This window comes from Phalacrocorax carbo, chromosome 2 (assembly GCF_963921805.1).
Source record: "Phalacrocorax carbo chromosome 2, bPhaCar2.1, whole genome shotgun sequence".
Taxonomy (NCBI): Eukaryota; Metazoa; Chordata; class Aves; order Suliformes; family Phalacrocoracidae; genus Phalacrocorax; species Phalacrocorax carbo.
In genome coordinates this window covers 12937808-12960164 of record NC_087514.1, presented here as the reverse complement: position 1 = coordinate 12960164, position 22357 = coordinate 12937808, and the positions used below count along the sequence as shown (strand labels likewise).

Sequence of the window (22357 nt, the reverse complement as noted above, 5' to 3'; positions counted from 1 at the left end):
TGCAGACCACCTTTTCAAAAGCAGCTTTAATCTTGTACCATGAAAAAAAAAAAAAGCACTACATAGTGGCTTCTATTCATAAGAACTTGCAGATATGATAATTTTAAAGTTTTTTGCAGTATGTTTAGTAATGTTATGCTGACTAAACATAAGAAAAACATCTTATATATTTGGAAAGAAGACTTTAATAGTGTTGTTATATAGAGTATTGGCCAACTCAAGTGGGTCATCTTCTCTTACTGCTGCCATGATTTCCAGTACTTGACTAAAAAAGAAAGATTGGTATTAGAAAACTCTGAAACTCAGTATTGGATATACTTCAGACTGCTGTACGTGTATGTACAAGTCACAACCTGGAATAAAAACCTACGCTGAGAGCAGCAGCAGCTTCACTTTTAAGTCACTGACTGCCATTCCTTTCCCACTGAATACTGGTTGCTCACTGGTACAGATTCATCTTTGGTCTTTTGACTCTTGTTTGGAGGTAATTAAACAGCTTTCTGTTCCAAAGAAAGTGTAATTTTTGGGGTGTTTTTATCAATGGTCTTAATTTTTCAGACTGAAATTCATTAGTCCTTCAAGGCTAAAGCTGCACTAGCAATAAACTGGTCTATAGCAAAGCTTAGAGTCCAGATCCAGCCTTACCCACAAGTACGGCTGCCAAAGCATCTTATTCCTACTGCCCCGTTCCCTGGATTAATGGTGATTAACACATTCAAGTATTTTCAGTAAATGTTAAGTGAGCAATTTTAAAAGGCCCATAGCCTTGATACAGCCAGGAAAAGGTGGCAAAAGTAATGGGATGAATACTATTAACACTAAGTACCAGAAAACCAGGCCATGATCTTTTGTCTGTACTTTCCTGATTTTGTATCGATCGTTCTGAAAAAACCCTAATGCTCTATATAGTTCCTAAGATGCTTCATACTTTCATTTTTTCTAGTAGTAGGAAAAAAAACAACTTCATGGTAAAGAGTGTGAACCTCAAGCTTGGTGGTGGGGTTTGGATCTTGCCTCGCAACTTGCACAATAGCTAAACTTTTTGAGGAAGACAGAGTAGAAAAAGTTGCTCTTGACAGTCACTAGAATGCAGGTATTTTCCTAGGTGCAGAATTAGCCCATTCCACGACCACTCCTGCGCTTTGCAGCCAAACAGCTTCTTGATTTAAGGGGATATTCAAGATGAGATGGGGTGAGATCAGGCCTACAGAGAAATAAGTAACAAATACCCAAGAATTTCACCCTTGAAGAGTCTTGTTAGGGCTCACATATCTATCCCCACTTGGATGCAGTAGGATGGCACACGTTACTGTAACACTATGATATTGCTGAAGGAGAAGTAAAGCCTCGTGGCTAACATTTTTGAGAAATAGCTTCCAAGGGGAGTAGTGCAGTTCTAAAAATATATATAAAGTGGAAATATCACATCAAAATTGAAAGGTGTCCAGCACCACCAAAAAAAGACAAGTGGAAAATTCCTCCTGCCAACTGAGCTATATTAAACTGTTTATATACCCTGACCATTAAACATACTTCGTGGCCTGAGGCTAACTGTCCCCTCGCACCAGATATTGCAACTTGAGAAGTCACAAAATACCAATTCTTGGTTACCGTGCTTCATTTTTTGTAAGGTTAAGATGGTCTCAGGGTACTTAATCTACAACCAGTACAGGGTATAATTAAAGGGACAGTAATTTTGAAATACGGTTGAACTAAACAAGATTTTGTTCTACAAAAGAAAACAAAAGCCGAAGTATAGCATTTATGTACCGCTCTAGGACAGGCTGCCTGCATTTCCAATTCTGGGGTTTTTGAAACACTTTTTCCGTAAGCTACAGCTAAGGCGGCACACAAAGACACGGGGGTGTTGTTAACACATCCAGGCTTCCTGAAAGAGCCTTATTCAGCAGCAGTGGAGGTCCTCCACTTGTCACCAGAGAACTGTTTTCACTTGATCTCTTCCCCTACTCCAAAATCATGGACTGACCCTAGAAAGTCTTAAAACACTGAAAAAGCCCTTCCGTGCTGATGTGTGAACTTTGTCTTTTAAAGACAAATGAAATAAATTTCAAAGAGTATTACAAATTGACATAACTGCTTAAGATATATCTGAGCACTAGGACATGTCACCATGTTAGCTTGAACTGTACTTTTAGCACGATCAGTGGTCTCTCTCTAAGGGTTTCTTCAAGTTTCCAAAAAAAGCGAAATTCCCTTCAGTTCTCAAACTCCTGTTTAGAAGCCTCGCTGGATATCTACGTTCTTTAGTACCATCCTGAGCAGTATTTCAAAAGCTAGTTCCAAACAGGTCATTTACACAGCTTTGCATAGAAATACACAGACTTCGCAGCAAAAAAAATGGCACTTCTGATCGAGTATGTGGGCTTCGCAACTGGACCAGTGGTCCAGCTGTGAGCTTTATTTGCTGAAAATTCATTCATGCACTACAGTGCAAGTAGAAACCTTCCTGAATTCCTTTTGCTTTTCAGGGAGTTGGCAATGAGAAGATGACTCGGAAGATTGGTGTAACTCACCAACCAGACTTCAGTACCAGTTGTGAAAATTAAGGCATTTCATCTATCAGTGCTATTAATGGAAATTTAACATTTTCACTAAAGCCATGAAGTATCTCCCTGCTTTTCACACCTCTGCGAGGAAGCAGGTGAAAAGGTGGCAGAAAACAGTTGCTGTACTTTCTAACTCTGTCCATAAGCCCCTGGAATTTTCCTTTGCTGTCCTCTATGCTGACTGCTGTTCTTCCTAGCTAAACTTCATAGGATTAGAGAGTTCTGTGAAATGTATTTTTTTTCTCTGCACAGCAGCAGAATGAAGAAACGACCCCAACTAAAGTCACGTTACATCCGTTCACATCATGGGCGCTGTGACAGGACCACAGGCACGGGCCCTGCTCAGGGCCTCCGTACGGCCCCCTCTGCGGGGCACTGCACAGCTCCAGTGCTCTACCAGTTTTAACAACCACCCCGTGAAATTTATTCAAGTCAGGTTACTTTACAGGCTTTAACCCCTTCTCCAATGTATTAAGTGAAAAGATAAAAACAGTACGTGTTTCACTTTCAGGGAGCTTTTTACATGCAGAGTTGCTGAAATGGAAAAATCACGCCTTTTTAAATTTTTCCACAGCCTATAAAACAATACCTTGCACAAGTTTCAGTAAATTTAGAATTAATATCTATACACCACTATTCCAGTGAACTGGTTTTTTCTTTTTTTTCTCCTGTGAGATTTGAAAGGTTTAAAATAATACTACAGCAGTACACTTACATTATATGGCAGGGTTCATTTCTGTCCTTCAAGCAGTGCCCTACTTCCCATTTCTTTTTTGTAGGAAAGGTAGTTTTAATGTATTTTGATCCAGCATGGGTATTTTTCACCCCACACCAAGGTGCATCTAGTTTCATTTGGGGGAAAAAAAAAAAAAAGAATTAAGAGTATGCAATCATTTGAGAATAGCACGAGACAGTTTAACCAACGACTTCCACCGACAACAGTTCTTTCAATCTCTTCCTAGAAGTGACTTGTAATTCAAAATGGAATTTAAGAGATTTGGGCAATTGAACAGCTTCGTCATCTTTGGATTTTTATCCTGTTAACTTCAAGATTTTACATTTAAAAAAATCAGCAATAATAGTACACAACACTTATTTCCTCCAACACAGTAAGGATAGCTAGATACGCTGCATGTATTCCACAGTCACTTCCTGTGTACTTTAACAGGTACTTATTTCACGTGCAAATAAATTTAAGGATTTAGGCAGTTTGTGGTTTTCCCTTCTCAGAATCAGAAATTAAATACTGTATTTGTAACTGCCAGCTGTTGATAATTGAAATGAACATGCAAAAAATCCCCCCAAAACGATCCCTAGTCAGTCAATTAAAATGACTGCTCATGAGGCTGAGAGGGGAATTCAAGCGTTCTTCCACCTCGTTCCACTTAAAGAGCTGTTGTTTCCAAATGCCGTTAGTGCCTCCACTGGCAGGATCACCACTGCTGCCCTGCGCTTGGCACACCTCCAGCAAGCTGGATTCTAAAAAACACTCAAGCAGGGTTCAGGTACCTGGGTACATTTAAAAATCCGGGCTTGGCAAGGTTTGACCTTTTCATCTTCCCCTGCAGTGTCTGGAACGGCCACGGCAGCTTATTCCTTCCAGCACAAGGCTGAAAAAGAATAATTTTGGAGCCTGCAAACTGCTTTCTGAAGTGGAGAAACAGCCAGTCCTTCTTCTACTCCAAACTCCTTAGGTCTTGATTCTGTCATATCGCTGCTATACAAGCGTATCTTGTCGCCTCACAGTGTTGGAGTCACAAACTGACCAAGATAAAAATCTTACCAGTCTCTATCATTAATCGTTCACTAGGAATTGATTTCAGTGTTTCCAAGTTGGCTTCTGTTTTCAGTGAACTAGAAAATCAGAGTTTGGTTAAAAATAAGCGTATAAAAGTAATTACTTTGCCTGTTGGTACGTTTACCAGCAAAGGCAGCTTCCTAAATAATTTTCACAGAATCACAGAATGGCAGGGGTTGGAAGGGACCTCTGGAGATCACCTTGTCCAACCCCCTGCTGGAGCAGGCACACCCAGAGCAGGGGCACAGGAACGCATCCAGGCAGGTTTGAATGTCTCCAGGGAAGATGCCACAACCTCCCTGGGCAGCCTGTGCCACTGCTCTGGCACCCGCACAGGGAAGGAGTTTTCCCTCATATTGAGGTGGAACTTCCTGTGTTCCAACTTGTGCCCATTGCCCCTTGGCCTGTCACTGGGCACTAATTAGAAGAGCCTAGTCCCATCATCCTGACACCCATCCTTTAGATATTTATAGGTATTGATGAAATCCTCCCTCAGTCTTCTCCAGGCTGAACAAACCCAAGTCTAGTGAATAAACTCTACTTCATTTTTAAAAATGCTGCCTGTAAATTCAAACTTTGCAGAAAACGGCAAATTTGGAGAGTTACTCAGTGAAGCGTCTCACTCCCATAAGCGTGCAGATCCCCTGCCAGCGCTGCCCATACTTGCCTGGCCCCTGCAACCCATGGAACTTAGAGCGTGGCGCCGGCTGGCTTTTGGCCAGGTGAGTGCTGAGAACTCAGGCTGCGTAACCAGGAGATAAGGCTGCTCAGGTTACATTTCCATCCTGGATTGGGACATGACAGCTTAAAATTACGCTATTTTTTAAACACTTCTCAGAAGGACTGCTTCCACGTTCACCAACCTTATTTATTTACAAACAAGGATTGACCTGAGAGTAGCAGAATGGACCTAAGACTAGATTAACTCGCTGAGCTATGAGTTAAGAACTTTTTATGGCTAACAGACTAATGAGTGCAATTCTAAATCTGTCAGATGATTAAGAGTCTAGTGAGCTTTGAAAACTTGACCTCATTGTTTAAAAGAAAGCAATGAGTTCACTGCAGCTGTTATTTTAGAAGTTTTATTTTTCATACAGAACTTACCAGCCATTTATTCCAATATAAAGATCCAGATCTAATATAGCTGCTGCTTCTTCCTTTGTGCCATCAAAAGAATGTACCTAGAGCATACATAAATACAGATGTACACAAATATACTAATATATGTACTTCATTTAAAACTCCAATCATTTAAAAGTAGGTGTTAGTTTTTATTTGCATCGTAAATACCTTTGATACTATGCTTTACACATCAATGCAAACATAGAGATGGGACATGGCTCAGGAACTTCCTGCAGCTGGTAGATGGGAGACCATACACAGGAGGTAATCGTGCACGCTGAATTTTTACATGCTTTCCTCAGTATTCCCTACAGGGCACTGTCAGGAACATAGTAAGAGCAGCATTATGTTCTCCACGGATTTTAGTCCACGGGAACTAGAGAGACAGTCTACTTGGCCATCCCACCCCAAGGACTTGAAGGGTCAAGTGGTGGGACCCAAGGCGCAAAGAGCGTAATGCATCTGGGAACCGTAGCTTCTCAGCCTGAGTGGAGCAAAGACACTGCTTCCCCAAGCTGCCAGGGGGACAGTCAGCTGCAGGGGGTGCCTGCTCGTCGTTTCTCTACCAGTCACCAGTTTTGCAGAAAAGAGAAAGGAAGGAAGGAGAGTCGGTAGAGTATTATGTAAGAGCACAACATGCCAAGCACCGAGCTAGGGGAAGGTCTGTGCACTAACGAAGGGGAAACCTGGGGGCTGAGATATTGTAGGCCGTGTGGTCTGATGTTAGTAGGACAGAATAATCCAAGCATTTATTGCTTTTGGAAAACCCTGCCATAATGGGAACTTGAAAGAGTGTTGCTGGATTTTCTAACCATTTCATCCGAAGTTTTTCCTGTTATGCTTTTGAATTAAAATACATGATCGGAATATCTAAAGACGTAAAGCAATCAAAAGTTATATCTGGATCTAATTTGAAAACGATGCCTAACGTCAGAAGCAAATGCCTGAGGTTACGGCTTGCACTGGGAACACACATCTAAATTATCTGTGGTCGGAATACACTGCAGTTATACGCACTGAAGAATTGGGATAAAGCCAATGTCAATTATAAGGTGCTTAAACTGTCCTTTTGACAGGCCAAGAAAAACTGCTCATGTCAGCTGCAGAGCTTTTTCTCAGCCTATCTTCTTACCTTGCAGAAAAACTGTTGAATAAGCAATGAAAAGAAAAATACTAGAAGGGACTGGAAAACACTTATTAATTAACAATAACTTAAATCATGTAACAGGAAGCCTACCCAGATTCCCTGACAAGCAACAAGTTGCATATTAAGCAACAATATTCACACACATGCATGTAAAAATGAATGCTACACTGAAGTCCATACTTACCACCCCTCCTACAAATCTATCTCGGTTCCTTCTCATTATGTCTGTGAAATTAAACAAATAAAAATGTAAGACACCTTTCTAACAAAGGTCAAAGATTCAGGTTTCCAGATTTTTCTTATTCAGAATTTGCTCCGACTATGAAATTCTCAAACAAAACCCACCTAAAAATTCAGCATGTGAGTTTCTACAGTGGAGGAACATGGGCAGTTGAGTCTGTTCCGACAGGTCAAACTGTTTTTCAAAATACCTGTAAAACAAAAATCCCTTTTAAACAGAAACTCAGTGCAAGAGCAAATAAAGACAGTAGAATAGTTTTTTCCAGTGCTTGTACATTTTGGTCCTCCAGAACTAAAGACAGAATGAGTGGATTTGCCATTCAAAAGCTCTTATTTGTGTAAGGATTTAAAAGGGACTCTTCCCCATGGTATATTCGTATAGCAGCGATCTATGCTGGAAGACAGAAAGGAAGTGGCCAAAAGAAGAGCGTGGGTACTGAAGGTGGCACACATATACATGCTAAGCATGTACGCCAGTGGGTGTTGGACCTTGGTTTTATTTATTTTCAACGAAAGAGGAACTGACTGTTCTCTCCACAAAGTTCTGAAATGTCAGGAAGGGAGAGTGTGGATCACACAGAGACCACAATTTTGAGAAGCACCTGTAAATGCGGTGAGGAAGCACTGCGCATTCAGAAGGCCAAAACTGCATCCAAGCCAGCTGGCCTGTAAAGTAACAATTCAGACTTTTTGTTTACTCTTTCCTCTCTTGGGGTGGAACAAGTAGCAATATTAGGCATCTTACTTCTGCCCCATTCTGCTGATTGTCTTCACTCTTTCAAAGTCTTCCACTGTTTTCCCTCCTCTCCTTTGCGTGCCTGCATCCTTTCCTTTCACTCCTTTTTATCCCTCTCCTACTCCTAGTATTTCCTTTGAAGGAGCGGTAACAGCAAGGCAGCCATCCTAGGAAGGGACATCAAAATGTGGGCAGAGGGAAGGTAACTAGGTAGCCAGTTTCCCCAGTGCAGTTTCCAAAGGAAACTAACTAGCACTGAACTAACCCATCACTTGTCATTTGCAGCTAGTTCTGATCCCAGAGCATTATCATTTACCATTTCTGCTCACCACACTACACCCAGGCATTCAAATTACCAATGCTCAGGAAGCAGGGTAGAGGAACTTATGCATGGCAGAGGGCCAACAGCGCATAGGTGACTCAGTATCTAGCCAGAATTTGTAAGATGACATTTGGACAAGGCAAGGACAATGTCGCCTGTCTCAACAGGCTGGGACTGTATGCACATACTGGATTTCTATAGGTGGTGCTGTTAAAAGCAGCCCAGGGCACTGGGGCATTCCCATCATCAGATATCAGAAACACTTCAAAGGCAAATTCAAAGTGTCCACATACTGCTGTGTATGATTCACACACCAATCAGGAGAAAGCAGCAGCAAACCATTAGTTTGATTTACATTTTCCTTAAAAAAAAAAAGGACAACACAACTGGTCATTTTATTTTGTGCAATTTTCACTATTTTCTCTGTATTACGAGTTGATATTTCTCTGATAAAAGTTACCTTCCCTGTTTATCAGTGCAGATCTTTTGAGATAAAACACGTGGAACAGAAAATCAGCAGTAACATTAAAAACACCTACTTTGAATGTTCTTTGTAGTCTAGATACTGTGCTTACTTTAGCTTGTTTGACTAAATATAAATTTAATTTCAACTCATGATTGCTCTTGTGGTTAAATAGCTACAATTGCTTGATTAGTGGGTTGTTCGTGTTTTTTTTTTTTCTTTTTAATACAAGACTTCTTTCTTAAGGAAATGAGGTTTGAGAGACTGAGCTGCAAATAAGCCCCCTAAGTAACCCACTGCCAGTTTCAATCTATTTTTGAGAACGGCAGTCATCTTTAAAGTACAAACTTTAGTGCCCCTACAAATGCAAAGGCAAGTCAAGCTTCTTCCAATCCAAGAAAAAATTAAGGCCAACACCTGATGCTACTTGCCCTTTCAAAAGGAAAGGGCAGGTGAATGGGGAAGTTCTTGGAGAGAAAAAAGAAGTAAAAAAAGCAGAAAGAAAGAGGAGGGAAAAAAAAGGAAAGAGAAAGCATGAAGAAACCAGATATGTGACCAGAATGGTAACAAAATAAGTCAGTAGGAAACTAAACCTTACTAGTTCCCATGCTGAAGGAACATTTTTCTTTGGGTGAGTAGGCTGTCATTCAATATATGCTGGTTCTAACGTCGCTTCTCAATAAGTAAGTTTGAAAATCTTTCTGCATGGTTGTTTGCAGGTTTAGTTTTGCCCATTAAGTTCACATGCTGTGGTATTTTCAGGTTTGGGATCAAGACTCTGAAGGAGCTGAAGCAAACTGGGCTTGCTGAGGTAGAGTGTGCCCAAACAATTCTGGATTCATGTACGAATAACAGTGCATGTGATTTTGTTCATCCCCTCCAATTTGGTTAAGAAAACTCCGGCTTCCGTGTCACTAAGCCCCACAAACACCTTCCAGCAGCACAGCAGAAGTGAAACTTCTGTACACTTATCAGTCCATTTATGTGACCTTCACTATAATATGACAGCAGTACCTCCATCTCACGACCATTCAAATCACCATTTTCTGTTGGAAAAGTTATAAGAATGGAGAAAAATTCTGACAGAAAAAGATCTTGGGGCTGTTTAAACACAGGAATTTCATCTTTATTAGCTTCTCATCTTTATTAGCTTTTCAATCCAAGGAAAATGGATTAAAAAATGTTCATTTTTTACAGGTGAAAATTATCCAAAAAGAAAACAGAGTGTAACTAACTAGAAAATTGTGATTGAACAAAACAGAGGTCATTCTCAAGTACTACCCACTGGGAACTACTGTACTCTCTCCTACAGCTGCTTGCTAGCTATTCCAGAGGCCTCTACGACACCTGAACTACAGATCAGCTGAAAACCGGTGACCTGCCTCTATGCATTTCACACTTTGCCTTCCTTATTTTTCAGTTCATTTATCAACCATACATTGAATATTAATTCAAAGAACTCACCATCCAGTCTGCTAAAGGTCACAAAAGACAGACTGTATCCAACCCCATAGCATTCAATTAGCAGAAGCGAAAACAACCCCAAACCCTGACCATGTTTCACAAACACATGGAGGATGAAGAGGAAGGAAAGCTGTCCATTTAGAAAGTACAGAATTTACAAACGTGGTGTTTGCATGTATCTGTCCTTGAGGCTTTCAATATTTCTACAGGAAAGGACATGGACCTGTTGGTGCAGGTCCAGAGGAGGGCCACAAAAATGAGAGGGATGGAACACCTCTCCTATAAGGAAAGGCTGAGAGTGTTGGGAATTTTTTAGCCTGGAGAAGAGAAGGCTGTGGGGAGACCTTATTGTGGCCTTTCAGTACTTAAAGGGGGCCTATAAGAAAGGTGGGGAAAAACTTTTTAGCAGTGCCTGTTGCAACAGGACAAGGGGTAATGGTTTTAAACTAAAGGAGCATAGACTCAGACTAGATATAAGGACAAAATTTTTTACAATGAGGGTGGTAGAACACTGCTACAGGTTGCCCAGAGAGGTGGTAGATGCCCCATCCCTGGAAACATTCAAGGCCATGTTGGACGGGGCTCTGAGCAACCTGATCTCGTTGAAGATGTCCCTGCTCACTGCAGGGGGGTTGGACTAGATGACCTCTAAAGATCCCTTCCAGCCCAAACCATTCTATGATTCTTCACTCCCCCATATTTCTTGCTTTCTGTTTTTTTCATCAGTCACATCCTTCCAACTCCTATTTCCAGCAAGGGCTCTCAGTATATGTCTTAGAAACTAGATTTATGTATTTCATATGATTTACTGAAATAGCTCAGATAAAGACTTTCTGTTATTATTAACCTTAATTAGAAAGGACTCACCTACCGCTTTAAAAGTCATTTCTGTTCCACCCTGTCACCTCTTTCCTCACAACCCAACTTCACTGCACATAAAGTTTCACTACAGTTCTTCAGCTGCTGTCCATCAGATAAGGAAAATCAGATTATTTTTTTCCTCCCAATAACATCAGGCCAGTAAGGACCTCAAAATACAATGTGTTTTAGTTTGCCACAGAAAAGAAATGGGTGTGCTTTGCTGAACTTTGTGTACACTGAATTCTAGCAGGAAAAAAAAAGTTCTGTCCACTTTGCTGCCTAATTTACTAATGACTGTAGCATTATGAAGAAAACTCTAGCTACTGCTAACACGTGGCAATTGGAAAAACACACAACTAACCACTGCCCCCCAGTGACTAATTTACTCAGAACAGTACTATGCAGGCACAGCTCATTAATCATTCATCTTATTTGAATTTATCACTTATGTCTGTCAGTCAGTTCCGTCTGTAGATGGAAGTTCTCACTACAAGAATGCAAACTGATTTGAGAGGCTGTGCTAGCTTCTTTCCGTTCAGCACCTATGCTGCATACATTACTTCAAAACTCAGATCTCAGAAAGCTCCCAAGATCACCTTTTTCATTAGCTCTCAATTATCTGCTCCAAGCTAACACCTCCCTTAAAAAGCCCATTTTTTGCCACTGCTGACTTATCCTTTTTGACAGTTCTGCTCCCTTCACCATGCCTTTCACTCAACCTAATTCTTCTTTCACGCACTACAGTTACGTTATTCTCCCAATGAGTCTCTAAGAGTTCTTTAGTATTAGCAAGAATGAACACTTGTAACACCCTGAAACCCACAAATTCTGATCAATTTTACAGAAAAAGACACAGTAAGTAAACAAGTAGCAGAATTTAGCGCATAGCACTACTTGAATGCAGGCGTCTTTCTTTAAAGTCCCATTTCTGCCAAAAAAACCCAGATCCAACCCTCCCAACTACGTGGTAGAACACAAGACAGAAAACACTCCTATAAATTGCTGCAAGTTCATTTATAGTCATCAAGTTTCTTACTTGAGTTGGATGTCCTTCGGGCAAAATTCTAATCTGTCAAAATCTAAAAATAGAAAAAACAAAAACCCCACTTAGTGTTTTAGGATTTTTTTTAAATGCATGTCTAGAAGAAAAAAAACAATGAAATACTAAGATAACACTTACCTAAGCCACATTCTCCAACTGCTATTACCTTTGTCTTATTTTTTTCAATCAGATTTTTTAGTTCAGATAAATACTGTTCAGGGCTACTCTGCTCAAATTCTCCGCAGCGGGTAGGATGACAGCCAACTGTACTGTAAAACATGTCTAAAGCAAGATAATATTAGAAGGTTTTAAGAAAAAAGGAAAAAATAGAAGAAAGTTTATGTAAAATAGACAGTAACTGTATGTGAACTGTTTATTGCTCATAATTTTAAAAGAAAACTCCCCTTGAACAACCTTATCTTGGTGATAATTTTATTACAATGTTATTTTCTGCCTTAAAAATTTTAAGACAGTATCTCTAGTGGGGATGCATTTCTTTTTAGTACACATTATTTAATATACTCCCAAAACTGCAACTCAAAGCTGAATTATTCTGGTGGAGCGGCCCTCAACAAATCATACAATTGTTGAGATTGGAAGAGACCTCCTGAGATAGAAATACATCTCATTTAAAATGCATCAGGTTATCCTCAGCTGTAAGATTTGCAGACAGCAAGCTATTTCCCTTATGTGCCTCTGCATTAGCTGTTACAGAATTTTGCAAGCAACATCCAGCCCAATTTACCCAAGTATCTAACTTAGATCACCTTAGTGCCAAAATTAGTATTTCTGCTGAGTGTCTTTACGGAAAATGTAAAAGCATGGCAGTGAAGGGAAAAGTATCCAAGGCCCCGAGCAACTTGATCTGATATTAAAGCTAGTTCTCTTTTGATGGAAGCGGGGAGGTGGATTGGGTTGGACCAGATTACCTCCTCAGGTTCATTCGAACCCGATTTATTCTATGCTTCTGTTCTGTAAATAGTACTTTAACATTTGTTTTAGTTCAAATACATATTTAAGTAATTAGTAGAATGATATTTGCCTTTTCACAGGAAGAAAGGGAAAGCTAGGACAAACATAAAGAGACCACTTTTGTTCAAGTGGTCGTGATAGAATCACAGAATCATTAAGGTTGGAAAAGACCTATAAGATCATCAAGTCCAACCATCAACCCAACACCCCCAGGCCTCCTAAACGATGCCCTGAAGTGCCACATCTACACCTTTTTTTAAACACCTCCAGGTACGGTGACTCCACCACCTCTCTGGGCAGCCAGTTCCAATGCCTGAACACTCTTTTGGTGAAGAAATTTTTCCTAATATCCAATCTAAATCTCCCCTGACCCAACCTGAGGCCATTTCCTCTTGTTCCGTTGCTAATAGAATAATAGAAAAGCAAAAATCCACCAAAAATATATATTCCACACCATGTAAGCATTCCAGCCTATTTCTAGAAGACAGCCTTGTAACAAAATACTTATTCCAGAAATTTCCTGGGATTACTATTTTTATTAGAAATAGAAATTACAGGAAAGACTGATTCCTCCCACACCCCAGGGATTTATCCAAAACCCTTCTGTATGTTGCTAAGGAGCAACATACAGGAACTCAAACACAATGCATTCATCCCAGTCTGAAATGTAACTTCTCATTTTAATCTAAGATTCTGTAAACACCTCCAGGTCAGGTCCTTTTAAACTCTTAATTCTGAGATTGGAGAAGGTTATATTTTTGACTGACAGTGTAAGTTTAAAGTAGAAATACCATTTGTCTGTGCCAGCTGCAATGCATCTCTACTATCTTGTAGACTCCCACCTGTAATCAAAAACTTGGAAGGAGAAAAGTACTGTCAGTGAGTACGTTCTTCTCTGAACATCAAACAGAATATTTAAGAAAACACTCGGATATAAATAAGAATCTAGACAGAGAACATCAGAATACAATTACTAATGTATGACAAAATTTCATAAATTAGTAGCAAACCTCAGGAGCTAGTAAAACACTAGGTATCAAAACCTGAGTTTTTTTCCTTTACCAAGTATCTTCTATGCTAAGTACCATTAAATTAGTAAAAACCATTAAATTAGTAAAATACTTCTATTTGCAGCAATATTAACTTCATTAGACAATGACTCAAGAAACTTTATTTGCATTCAAGAAATTATATTCAGAAACATTCTCCCCATCTTAAGAGGTGGAGAAACTAAAAACTCCCAAACACCCAAAACAAGACATGAGTGAGTAACTAGATAAACCAATAGAGGAGTCTGTATCAGAGTCGCGACTACAAATTTAAGAATTTCTGGCTCTGTTCTTTTGTTTTTACCTTAGGATCAAAAGTTATCGCACCAGAATTGTTGCTTACAGTGTTTTTTGAACCACCACTTGCCGGATCTTGCACCCTAGGTCCTAATAAATCATGACTATACTGCTTTTGGACAACTCGTATCCCTACACACGCTATACACCAGACTCAGTCAGTGCCAGGTCAGACATTTCTGCAGTATGCTCCATTACAGATGGACACATCCCAACACTATCACCAGAAATATTAACTTATATTATTATATTAACTTATATTATTATATTAACTTATATTATTATATTAACTTATATTATTATATTAACTTATATGAGCTGAAATCGGCTCAGTGTACATACAGCACAGGGCAAAAGTTCACAAAAAATTGCCATAAATCAACAGCTATATGGAAAAACAGAAGGATTTTCAAATAAACAGATTAAGCTTCTAGGGAAGTAGAAACAATCTGGGTTGGAACAGACTTCGGACACTGTACAGGCCAGTAGCAAGACTGAAAACGTAGCTAAGGACACGAAACTCACGAATTCCATTTCTGAATACACTGTGCATCTTGAAAAAGTGATGATAAAATAGGACAATTGCCACTTACTTTCAGAGGCTGGTACAGAGATTAAATAGTATTTATACAGGACACACAAACGCAGTAACAGTGACTATGATTCTGTATGTGCTGCAGTACGGTAATCTCTCCGTCACCAGAGTTTTCTTTTTTGTCTCACAGTTTATTTCCCACTCTTTTCAGATGAGGAGCTGTTCGGCAAACTTCTGAGATGCCTGTTCCTCTTCTAGAGGAGGGTTTATTTCTTTATTTGTAATCCAGCAGCCTTATTACTGCAGCAGAACAGTTTGTGACTATGTGCACAGTATTCTATTTTAATTCTTATTTTGACAACTTATCCAGTTTAGACACCAATTTCAAGCCAAGAGTTACAAACCTGCTCATAATGGTGCAGTTTTAATACACATAAGCCAGTATTTACTAGCAGACATTTAGATGTCTCAGCTGTAAAAATTTATGGGCACTCCCAGCTTTTCTGCAGTTACAATTGCCTTTACATATAGAAATATCTGAAGGATCCCAATCAGAAGTTTTTGGGCTTTGATCTGTAGCGGTAACTATTAAGTAGGACAGTCATAGGATACAAGAAGAAAGGAGTAGTTGTCTGTAATACAACTAACATGGAACATTATGTACTAGTTGATTGCAGTAGGTCAGAGGAGAACATCTTTCTGCTGAGACTGTACAGAAGAAACTCTACATGCACATCACACAGGATACCACTGAACTTAAAGAATCAGCATCTAATAATCCATGCAAACGAAAGACAACACTCTGCACAGAACACTTTTGTTTTACGCTATTAAAGAAAGTTACTGCATTTTCCATTGCAAGTTCCAGAAGCATTTGTTTTAATAGGGGAGCACTAAAACCCCATAGTATTAGAAAGCAGTTAAAATATTAAAGAAATTTTATTATAAGAAATTACCTTTTTAATGCCAATTTTGACTGCTCTCTCTATCACATCCAAAAAGTCATCTGTGAAAGTTCATAAAAATGTAATAAATTGAACTTAGAAGTTTTACAGCATAATTTATCTACTTTTCAACTAAAGATTACTTCCATGCAGTCAAAAATGCCTATTATAAGCAACCTTTAAACCACGCTTGATTAATCTTTAGAAGACAATAACAAAATGCAATAACTGAAGATCCAATTTAAATCCAAGAAGTCAACTGAAGTTTTTCCACATAATTTAGGAGACTCCCTGTTTTTACATCTATATCTAAAGGCTGTGTGAGCAATAATAGCATCAGTTATAATTCGTAACTATGATTCAGCAATGCGATACTCTGATAATTTATTGTTCATAATTCTCAATTTTTCCTTGCAATCCTACAACAGATCAGCAATTGTCCATTTCCTCTAGAAGCAGACTCTATGACAGCTTAATAGCAATTAAAAGAATCTATTTTGCTTAGAACATCTATATTATTTTTTCATGCTTTCTACTTCAAGCCCTAGTAAATAATAAGCACCCAGTTTTTGAGGAGAAAAAAGAAACTCTAACCTCACCTTCCAACACATAAGAGATTTCTATTTTAATGAGAGGGATCCCATCTTTCAGCAAAGAAACATTTACCTTGATGTTTTTGTGTTCCCCTATAGATTCCTCTGAACATGGGATCTGTCAGGTTAATACCAATATCTGTGAGAAAACAGATACAGAAATTAGACGCTATAGTCACTCTACATTTTATTCTGAGGATTAGCCAACTAGGGAAGACGATGGAAAGCATACTTCAGCAGTCCCCAACTACCACACTGACAGGACGTATAAAGCTTAAGCACAAGTTTGCTTGCATAACTTGAGAGCTTACTCCTTACTAGAAGTGACAGAAAAATAAAGTCCTGTCCTTCGGTGCAGCTCCAGACTTACCCTGCGTTTAACACACGCCCTCATAATCACCCAAGCTAACACACGTATGCTATTCATTGGACTAATTCCGCTCTCCACAGGACAGACCCTCCCCGCCGGCCCCCCAGGGGCTGGAGCCCGGCCTCGGGCCAGCCGCAGCGCCGGGCCCGCCGCCCGAGCGGGGCGGCTTTCCAAGGCGTATTAGGCTGCTCAGCCGCACGTAGAACTTGGGTCTGAACCGACCTTCTGAGGCGATGTACGTACTTCCTGCCGAATTCCCCCGGGACATTAACGGTTTCACCCAAGGCCACTCCGCAGAAGCAGGGCAGCCCGCACGAAGGCGCCGAGGCGCAGAGGGGGCGAGGCGGCAGCGCTGCCTGGCAGGCTGCGGGGGCAGCTCCGAGGAGGGCCAGCAGCCCCCCGCTACAGCAGAAACGCTCCCAGACGCTTCCCGCAGGCTCAAAGGCAGCCCGCGGCTCGGCCCCGGGGACACCCAGAGGGACGAGAGGGGCGGACGAGCCCCGGGCCAGGCGCAGACCCTGTCACTGGAGCGGGGCGGCTGGGTTCCCCACGCCCAGCGGGAGCGGGCGGCGGTTGCCTCAGCCCGGCACCGGGCAAGGCACAGAGGACCCTGAGCGAGGCTACCGGCCCCGCCGGGGCCAGAGACCCCCCCCACCCCCCGCTCCCCCCTCACCGATGAACTTGGCGCGGCTCATGGCGGCGGGATGGCGGGCGGGTTCGGGAGCGGCGCGCGTGCGCCCTCCGCCCTCCCGTCAGCCCCCGCGTGAAGGTGAGGGGTAGGGCAGCCGGAGATGGCGGCCTACCTGACGCACCAGCAAAAGGTGCTGCGGCTCTACAAGAAATCCCTGCGGCATCTGGAGTCCTGGTGCATCTACCGGTGAGAGGTGAAGGGAGGCGGGCCGGGGGGTCTCTTCTTCCTAGGAGCGGGGGCCTCTCAGCCTCGCACTTCGCGGTGGGGGCGGGTGGCCTTCCCCGCCGAGACGGGGCGTCGGGCTTGACTGCGGCTTCTGTTATCCTGAAAAGCGGGTTCTTTCCCCCGGTGCGCAAAACGCCAGGCTACGCAGAGCAGAGGTATTGTATTGCATTGCGTTCATTTTTGCACAAAGATGGGCCCTAGGCGGTAGCTACACAAAGCCAGCGCGCCGCGCCACTACAAGGCATTTATATAGCTAAATGTGTCAGAAACAGCTAATATTCGCATCCCACAGCGAATAATTGGTTAATTTCTTTCTCATTTAAACTTAAAGGTACAGCTCTCTTTAAATTGACCACACATTTGCAGAGAGTGAGGGTCTTATTTGAGTAGAGGGTTTTCTGGCCTATGGGGGTTATTTTTAGTGTTATAACGAGGATAGTTCACCTAAAGGACATTTAGTTTTAATTCGTATCAACATGCCAAGTAGTTGTTCTCTTTGATTATACACTTTATAACGCAGTTCTCAGCGTTTTCTGAGGCGGGGTGTTCCCTTCCGTCATTCTCTCCACTCTCTTCAAGGATATAGTCATAAAAACAAATGCTTCCCTACCTCTCAGCTCTCTCCTCTGGCCACCAAATTCTGTTTTGCCAGGCTCATATGCTTCATTGTTATTACTTAGAAGAAAATAATGTTTTCTTCAGGATATCATTTTGTCCTCCTTTCTTCCCTTCCCCTAGCCCTGGCTGACAGGCTGCGGAAAAAGCCTCTGGGTCACTTGTCTGTCCTTCCAGAGAATAGGGTGATGTGGAGAGAGGAGCTCCTCAGAGCCCCTTTGCACAGGAGTAGCTGGTGATGTGGCCAAGCTTGCTTTCTCTTTGCGATTAGTTTTGTTCCTTCAATGTACATCACTGTGCTTAACCTCTGTTTGTAGAGACAAGTACCGCTACTTTGCCTGCCTCCTGAGAGAACGATTTGATAAGAACAAGGATGTGAAGGATATGGTGAAAGCTACAGAGCTGCTGAAGGCCGGTGAGGAGGAGTTCTGGGCCAACCAGCATCCTCAGCCATACGTCTTTCCTGACTCCCCTGGGGGCACTTCTTATGAGAGATACGAGTGCTACAAGGTAAGGTGGTCTGAAGGATCATCTGTTACCATGCTTACCTCACTGTTCTTTTATGCATGCGTAAATTTGCATTCTGAATGCGAAGTGAGTGCTTGAAGTGGACTTTCACAGGGCTGCAGCTTAACTCAGCAGTAGCATTTCTCTAACAGTTTACTGTTGGTGAACATCTTAATGTCTTGCTGCTTGCATGGGAGAAGCTGTCCTGCTTGTCTGAACCTTGAAAATGGAATTTGCTGATCTGTCTGAAGACAGCTAGCTTCTTTTGCTGGGATAACGATCCGTTCTTTTGCCAAACGGAAGCTGCTCTGCAGTGAGTCATGCAGGCACTGTTAAAGATAGCTGAGCTGTGAGAGAAAACAAGCTGGAGGAGCCCATGTGGCCTGTTGTGGTGCCGTCTGGCCACAGCCTTGGTTTCTCTCTTGTCTGGTCAGGTGTTGGCTTGGATGTTGGGGGACTTCTCTCAGTCGTGTTGTTCCTCCAGCATTTTGAGTGATGGTACAAACTATTATTTCCCTTTGTATGTTGTATTGCCAGATACGTATTTGTGTGTCCCTATGTGCTAGGTGCTATGCCTAAAAATGGAAGTGGTATTCTTAGAATCTAAGGCACTTCTAGAGGCTCTTTCCCCTCTTAGACTGTTCTATTTAGGAGTAAAGAAACAGGTTTCATAGAAAAACACAAGGTTTTCGCTTTCTCGGCATCAGCTCCTAATGCATTATGATAAGTTAATACTTCTCCTGACTTTGAAGGAAATGTGTACACAGGGCTAGATCTGATCAGATCTTTACACATAAGAAACCATGTGAAAGCAAGAATCTGACGTAGATTTATCAGAGGCAGAAAATAGGACATATGAGGGAAGAGGGAGAAGAGGACTTAAACTTGTGCCAAGGTTGCTGACCATAGCAGTGATAGATGTAAAAGTGAGAGAGAATCCAGACAAAAAAGGCCAGTTGAGCAATAAATGGTCAAGATTAGTCTTTGTATAGAAATACAAACTGGTTTATGTTTTCTTTTCTTTGCCCTGTTTGATATGCTAAAACTGTCCTTTAACAAAATGGCCGTCAGAAGGATTTGGCTTGTTGATACTTCAGTGACTGTCCCTTGTGGATGCTGCTACAAAACATAATTTTTAGTTCTTGGCTGGTTCGATGGTGGTACTCGTTTGGGCTATGTGGATTTTTTTTTAATATTATTAGCAGCCCTGCTATTTCTCTTCAGTCAAAAGTTTACTCAGTGACAAGAATCACAGCAGGAGACTGGAAGTGTAAATGTCACTGGGAGAACAATGGTATTAGAGCAACTTCTTAATTTTCTTTTTTTTAAGAATTGGATTTTTTTTGTGGGGTTTTGTTTTTTAATCAATGTTCCTGTCTTTAAAATGTTAATATTAATAATAAGCTGCTGCAGAATTTTAAACTTTGCTTTTTTTTCTTGACTGGACATCTTAGAGGTCATACCATTATCAAGATCTTAAAGGCCATTAACTTTTCATCAGTTGTAGACAAGTGGAAAAGAGCTGTAAGGTTCTGTCTCTGGCAAAGAAAATGAATTAGTAGTTGGAGAAAAGGGTCTCTCTAACCTGCTGCCTTTGGGAGAAGGGAAAGAAGAAATGAGATCTTCTCTTCCCCCAGATGGAATTGTTCGGAGAACCGGTGTAAGCTGAGATGACCTGGACTTGGCTTTGGGATGCTATGATTGAAGGAAATCATGAGGATGTCTTCCTGTGACTTAGGATAATGTGTGAAACAAAGATTAAAAGTGCTGACCTCTGCCATGTAGCACCTTGAGACTAACAGTGGTCAGGTAGCTCTTAAATGCTGTTTTTATGTAGTACTTTATTTCCTGGATTATTTATCCATTTTAATACTGGCTTCAGTGGTTGCATTTAGTTCGCGCGTGTGTGTACTATATACAATGTAATATGTGAAAATAATATAGATTAAACATCTATTTATTCATTTAACAGATTCCCGAATGGTGCTTGGATTTCTGGCATCCTTCTGAGAAGGCGATGTATCCTGATTACTTTGCCAAACGAGAGCAATGGAAGAAGCTGCAGCGGGAAAGCTGGGATAAAGAGGTCAGTGCTTGCTCAATGCAAAGTAAAGCCTCTTCAGCCTGTGAGTGCTTTGCGTGAGGTTTAGATGTGTTGTTGGGAAATACCTGAATGCCTTCAGTAGTCTCATTTAGACTCTGCTTTATTAGAACTCCTGTCAACATGAAACACTGACTTGACTTAAAATGCCTACACAGACATCTTGGAATTACAGCTTCTTGAAGGCTTTGAGGGGAATTTGAAGTTAAAGCTGAACCTGCGACCGTGTTTCAGGTAGTGCAGGGCTGTTGCAGCAGCTTTGCTAAAGAAAATCCCAAAGTGGGCTGAGAGGAGATGAATGACCAGAGAATTCTGCTGCTGCTGCTGTGAAGCACTGATGCTTTCTCGTGGTACCTCTGAGAGTGACTTAGCACAGTGCTCATCCCCTGGGAGTTGAGAATAATTTCTGGCCAACCTAAACTGAGATTCCATTGGAAAAAGTTGATGTTCTTAGAATAGTTCTTGAATTCAGCTGTAGAAAAGTAGTTGAGTTGTATGTAGCATGGGGCTAATACCAGAATTAACATAGTGGCAGCCAGCACTTACGCGACTTCAAGAAACACGTATTGAAAACACTAAAAAGGCTGTTGGTGGCAGGCAGAACTGGAGGTCTCCTGCTGACTGGAACGGAAGCTGTTTAGGACCTGTAATTATCTGTCAGCTTTCAAAGCAGCAAGAGAATGCAGTCTGTGTAACGTTCCAATGGTAGACAGGAATTATGTGGAAATAAGGGCCTTTGAAGTAAAGTTTCTCATGTAAATGGCTTCTTATTCCTAAAAATTCCTTCTTAATAAGGTAATAGGAACCTGCAATGATTACTGAGTTCAAGTGAGTTCTAAGAGACATGGAAGCCGTCTGTCAGCTGAAGGGGTTACTGCTGGTTCTTCCCTTCAGGAGGGGGCCGGTTTCGCACACTGCCCGGGCGCTGCATACCACGTTACGGATACGTGCTTACAAATACTAAAGCAATTTTATGTCTTGTCTTCCAGATCAAGCAGTTAGAAGAAGAAACTCCAGCTGATGGTCCAAAAACTGAAGCTTTGCCCCCAGCTCGTAAGGAAGGGCATCTGCCACCGCTGTGGTGGCAGTACGTAACCAGACCTCGTGAGATTCCCATGTAGAAGCAGTTTTTCGCTGAGAATTGAAGCGGTCTGTCTTCTGTAGGCAGTAGACATGTCACTGGCCACATGCTACTCTAAGTGATACAAAATAAAACTAAATAAAGTAAAATAGAAGGCATTTTTCTGATGTACTGTGCTTCCACAGCATGCCCACACTGCCAGTTTGCACAGTGTAGATGAGTGTTAACACCAGCGCTGTATACCCAAAATGCCAGGGAGCACTGACCAGCCACGCAGAAGCCGTAACGGGGCGCTAACTCCAGAGCGAGTTTTACAAAGGTGGACATATATTGCAGCTTTCACAGTAAGGGTCAGAAGACTCAACGATGAGACTGGAGAAATTGGCCGCATAAAACTCATGCTCCCAGAGGAAGAACATGAGCTTACACATGGGTGGGAGAAGCAGATCTGCTGGGGCTGGGTTGGAGGGTAAGCAGCTAAACCGAGGGGAGTAATACGGCAGGGCTGGAGCCTGCCTCCTGCGGTGGGGAAGGGGAGGGAGTGGATGGGAACTAATGAAAAATTTTTATCATCAGCCCTGGAATCTGGTACTAAATACAGGCAAGGTGGATGTG

General features: G+C 41.6%; 2 protein-coding genes across 6 annotated transcripts; one reads left to right on the top strand and one right to left on the bottom strand.

Annotated features, from left to right (window-relative positions):
- Positions 1-8: 8 nt before the first annotated feature.
- On the bottom strand, positions 9-17269 carry TATDN1 (TatD DNase domain containing 1). Of its 4 annotated transcripts, none has more exons than XM_064442121.1 (12): positions 17196-17269; positions 16226-16291; positions 15572-15621; positions 13526-13589; positions 11901-12044; positions 11757-11799; positions 6980-7065; positions 6819-6859; positions 5470-5546; positions 4351-4421; positions 3283-3409; positions 9-265 (listed from the first exon to the last, which is right to left on the bottom strand). In XM_064442121.1, the coding sequence occupies exons 1-12, from the start codon at positions 17215-17217 to the stop codon at positions 163-165; spliced, it is 894 nt and encodes a 297-aa protein (XP_064298191.1). In that variant the 5' UTR covers positions 17218-17269; the 3' UTR covers positions 9-162. The 4 variants fall into 4 exon arrangements, with proteins under 4 accessions (XP_064298191.1, XP_064298189.1, XP_064298190.1 ...); XM_064442119.1 differs by lacking the exon at positions 17196-17269 and adding an exon at positions 16745-17189; XM_064442120.1 differs by lacking the exon at positions 17196-17269 and adding an exon at positions 16766-17189.
- Positions 16736-21900, top strand: NDUFB9 (NADH:ubiquinone oxidoreductase subunit B9). Of its 2 annotated transcripts, none has more exons than XM_064442123.1 (4): positions 16736-16757; positions 18371-18563; positions 20533-20646; positions 21651-21900. In XM_064442123.1, the coding sequence occupies exons 2-4, from the start codon at positions 18438-18440 to the stop codon at positions 21780-21782; spliced, it is 372 nt and encodes a 123-aa protein (XP_064298193.1). In that variant the 5' UTR covers positions 16736-16757; positions 18371-18437; the 3' UTR covers positions 21783-21900. The 2 variants fall into 2 exon arrangements, with proteins under 2 accessions (XP_064298193.1, XP_009510552.2); XM_009512257.2 differs by lacking the exon at positions 16736-16757 and adding an exon at positions 17241-17399.
- Positions 21901-22357: the final 457 nt, after the last annotated feature.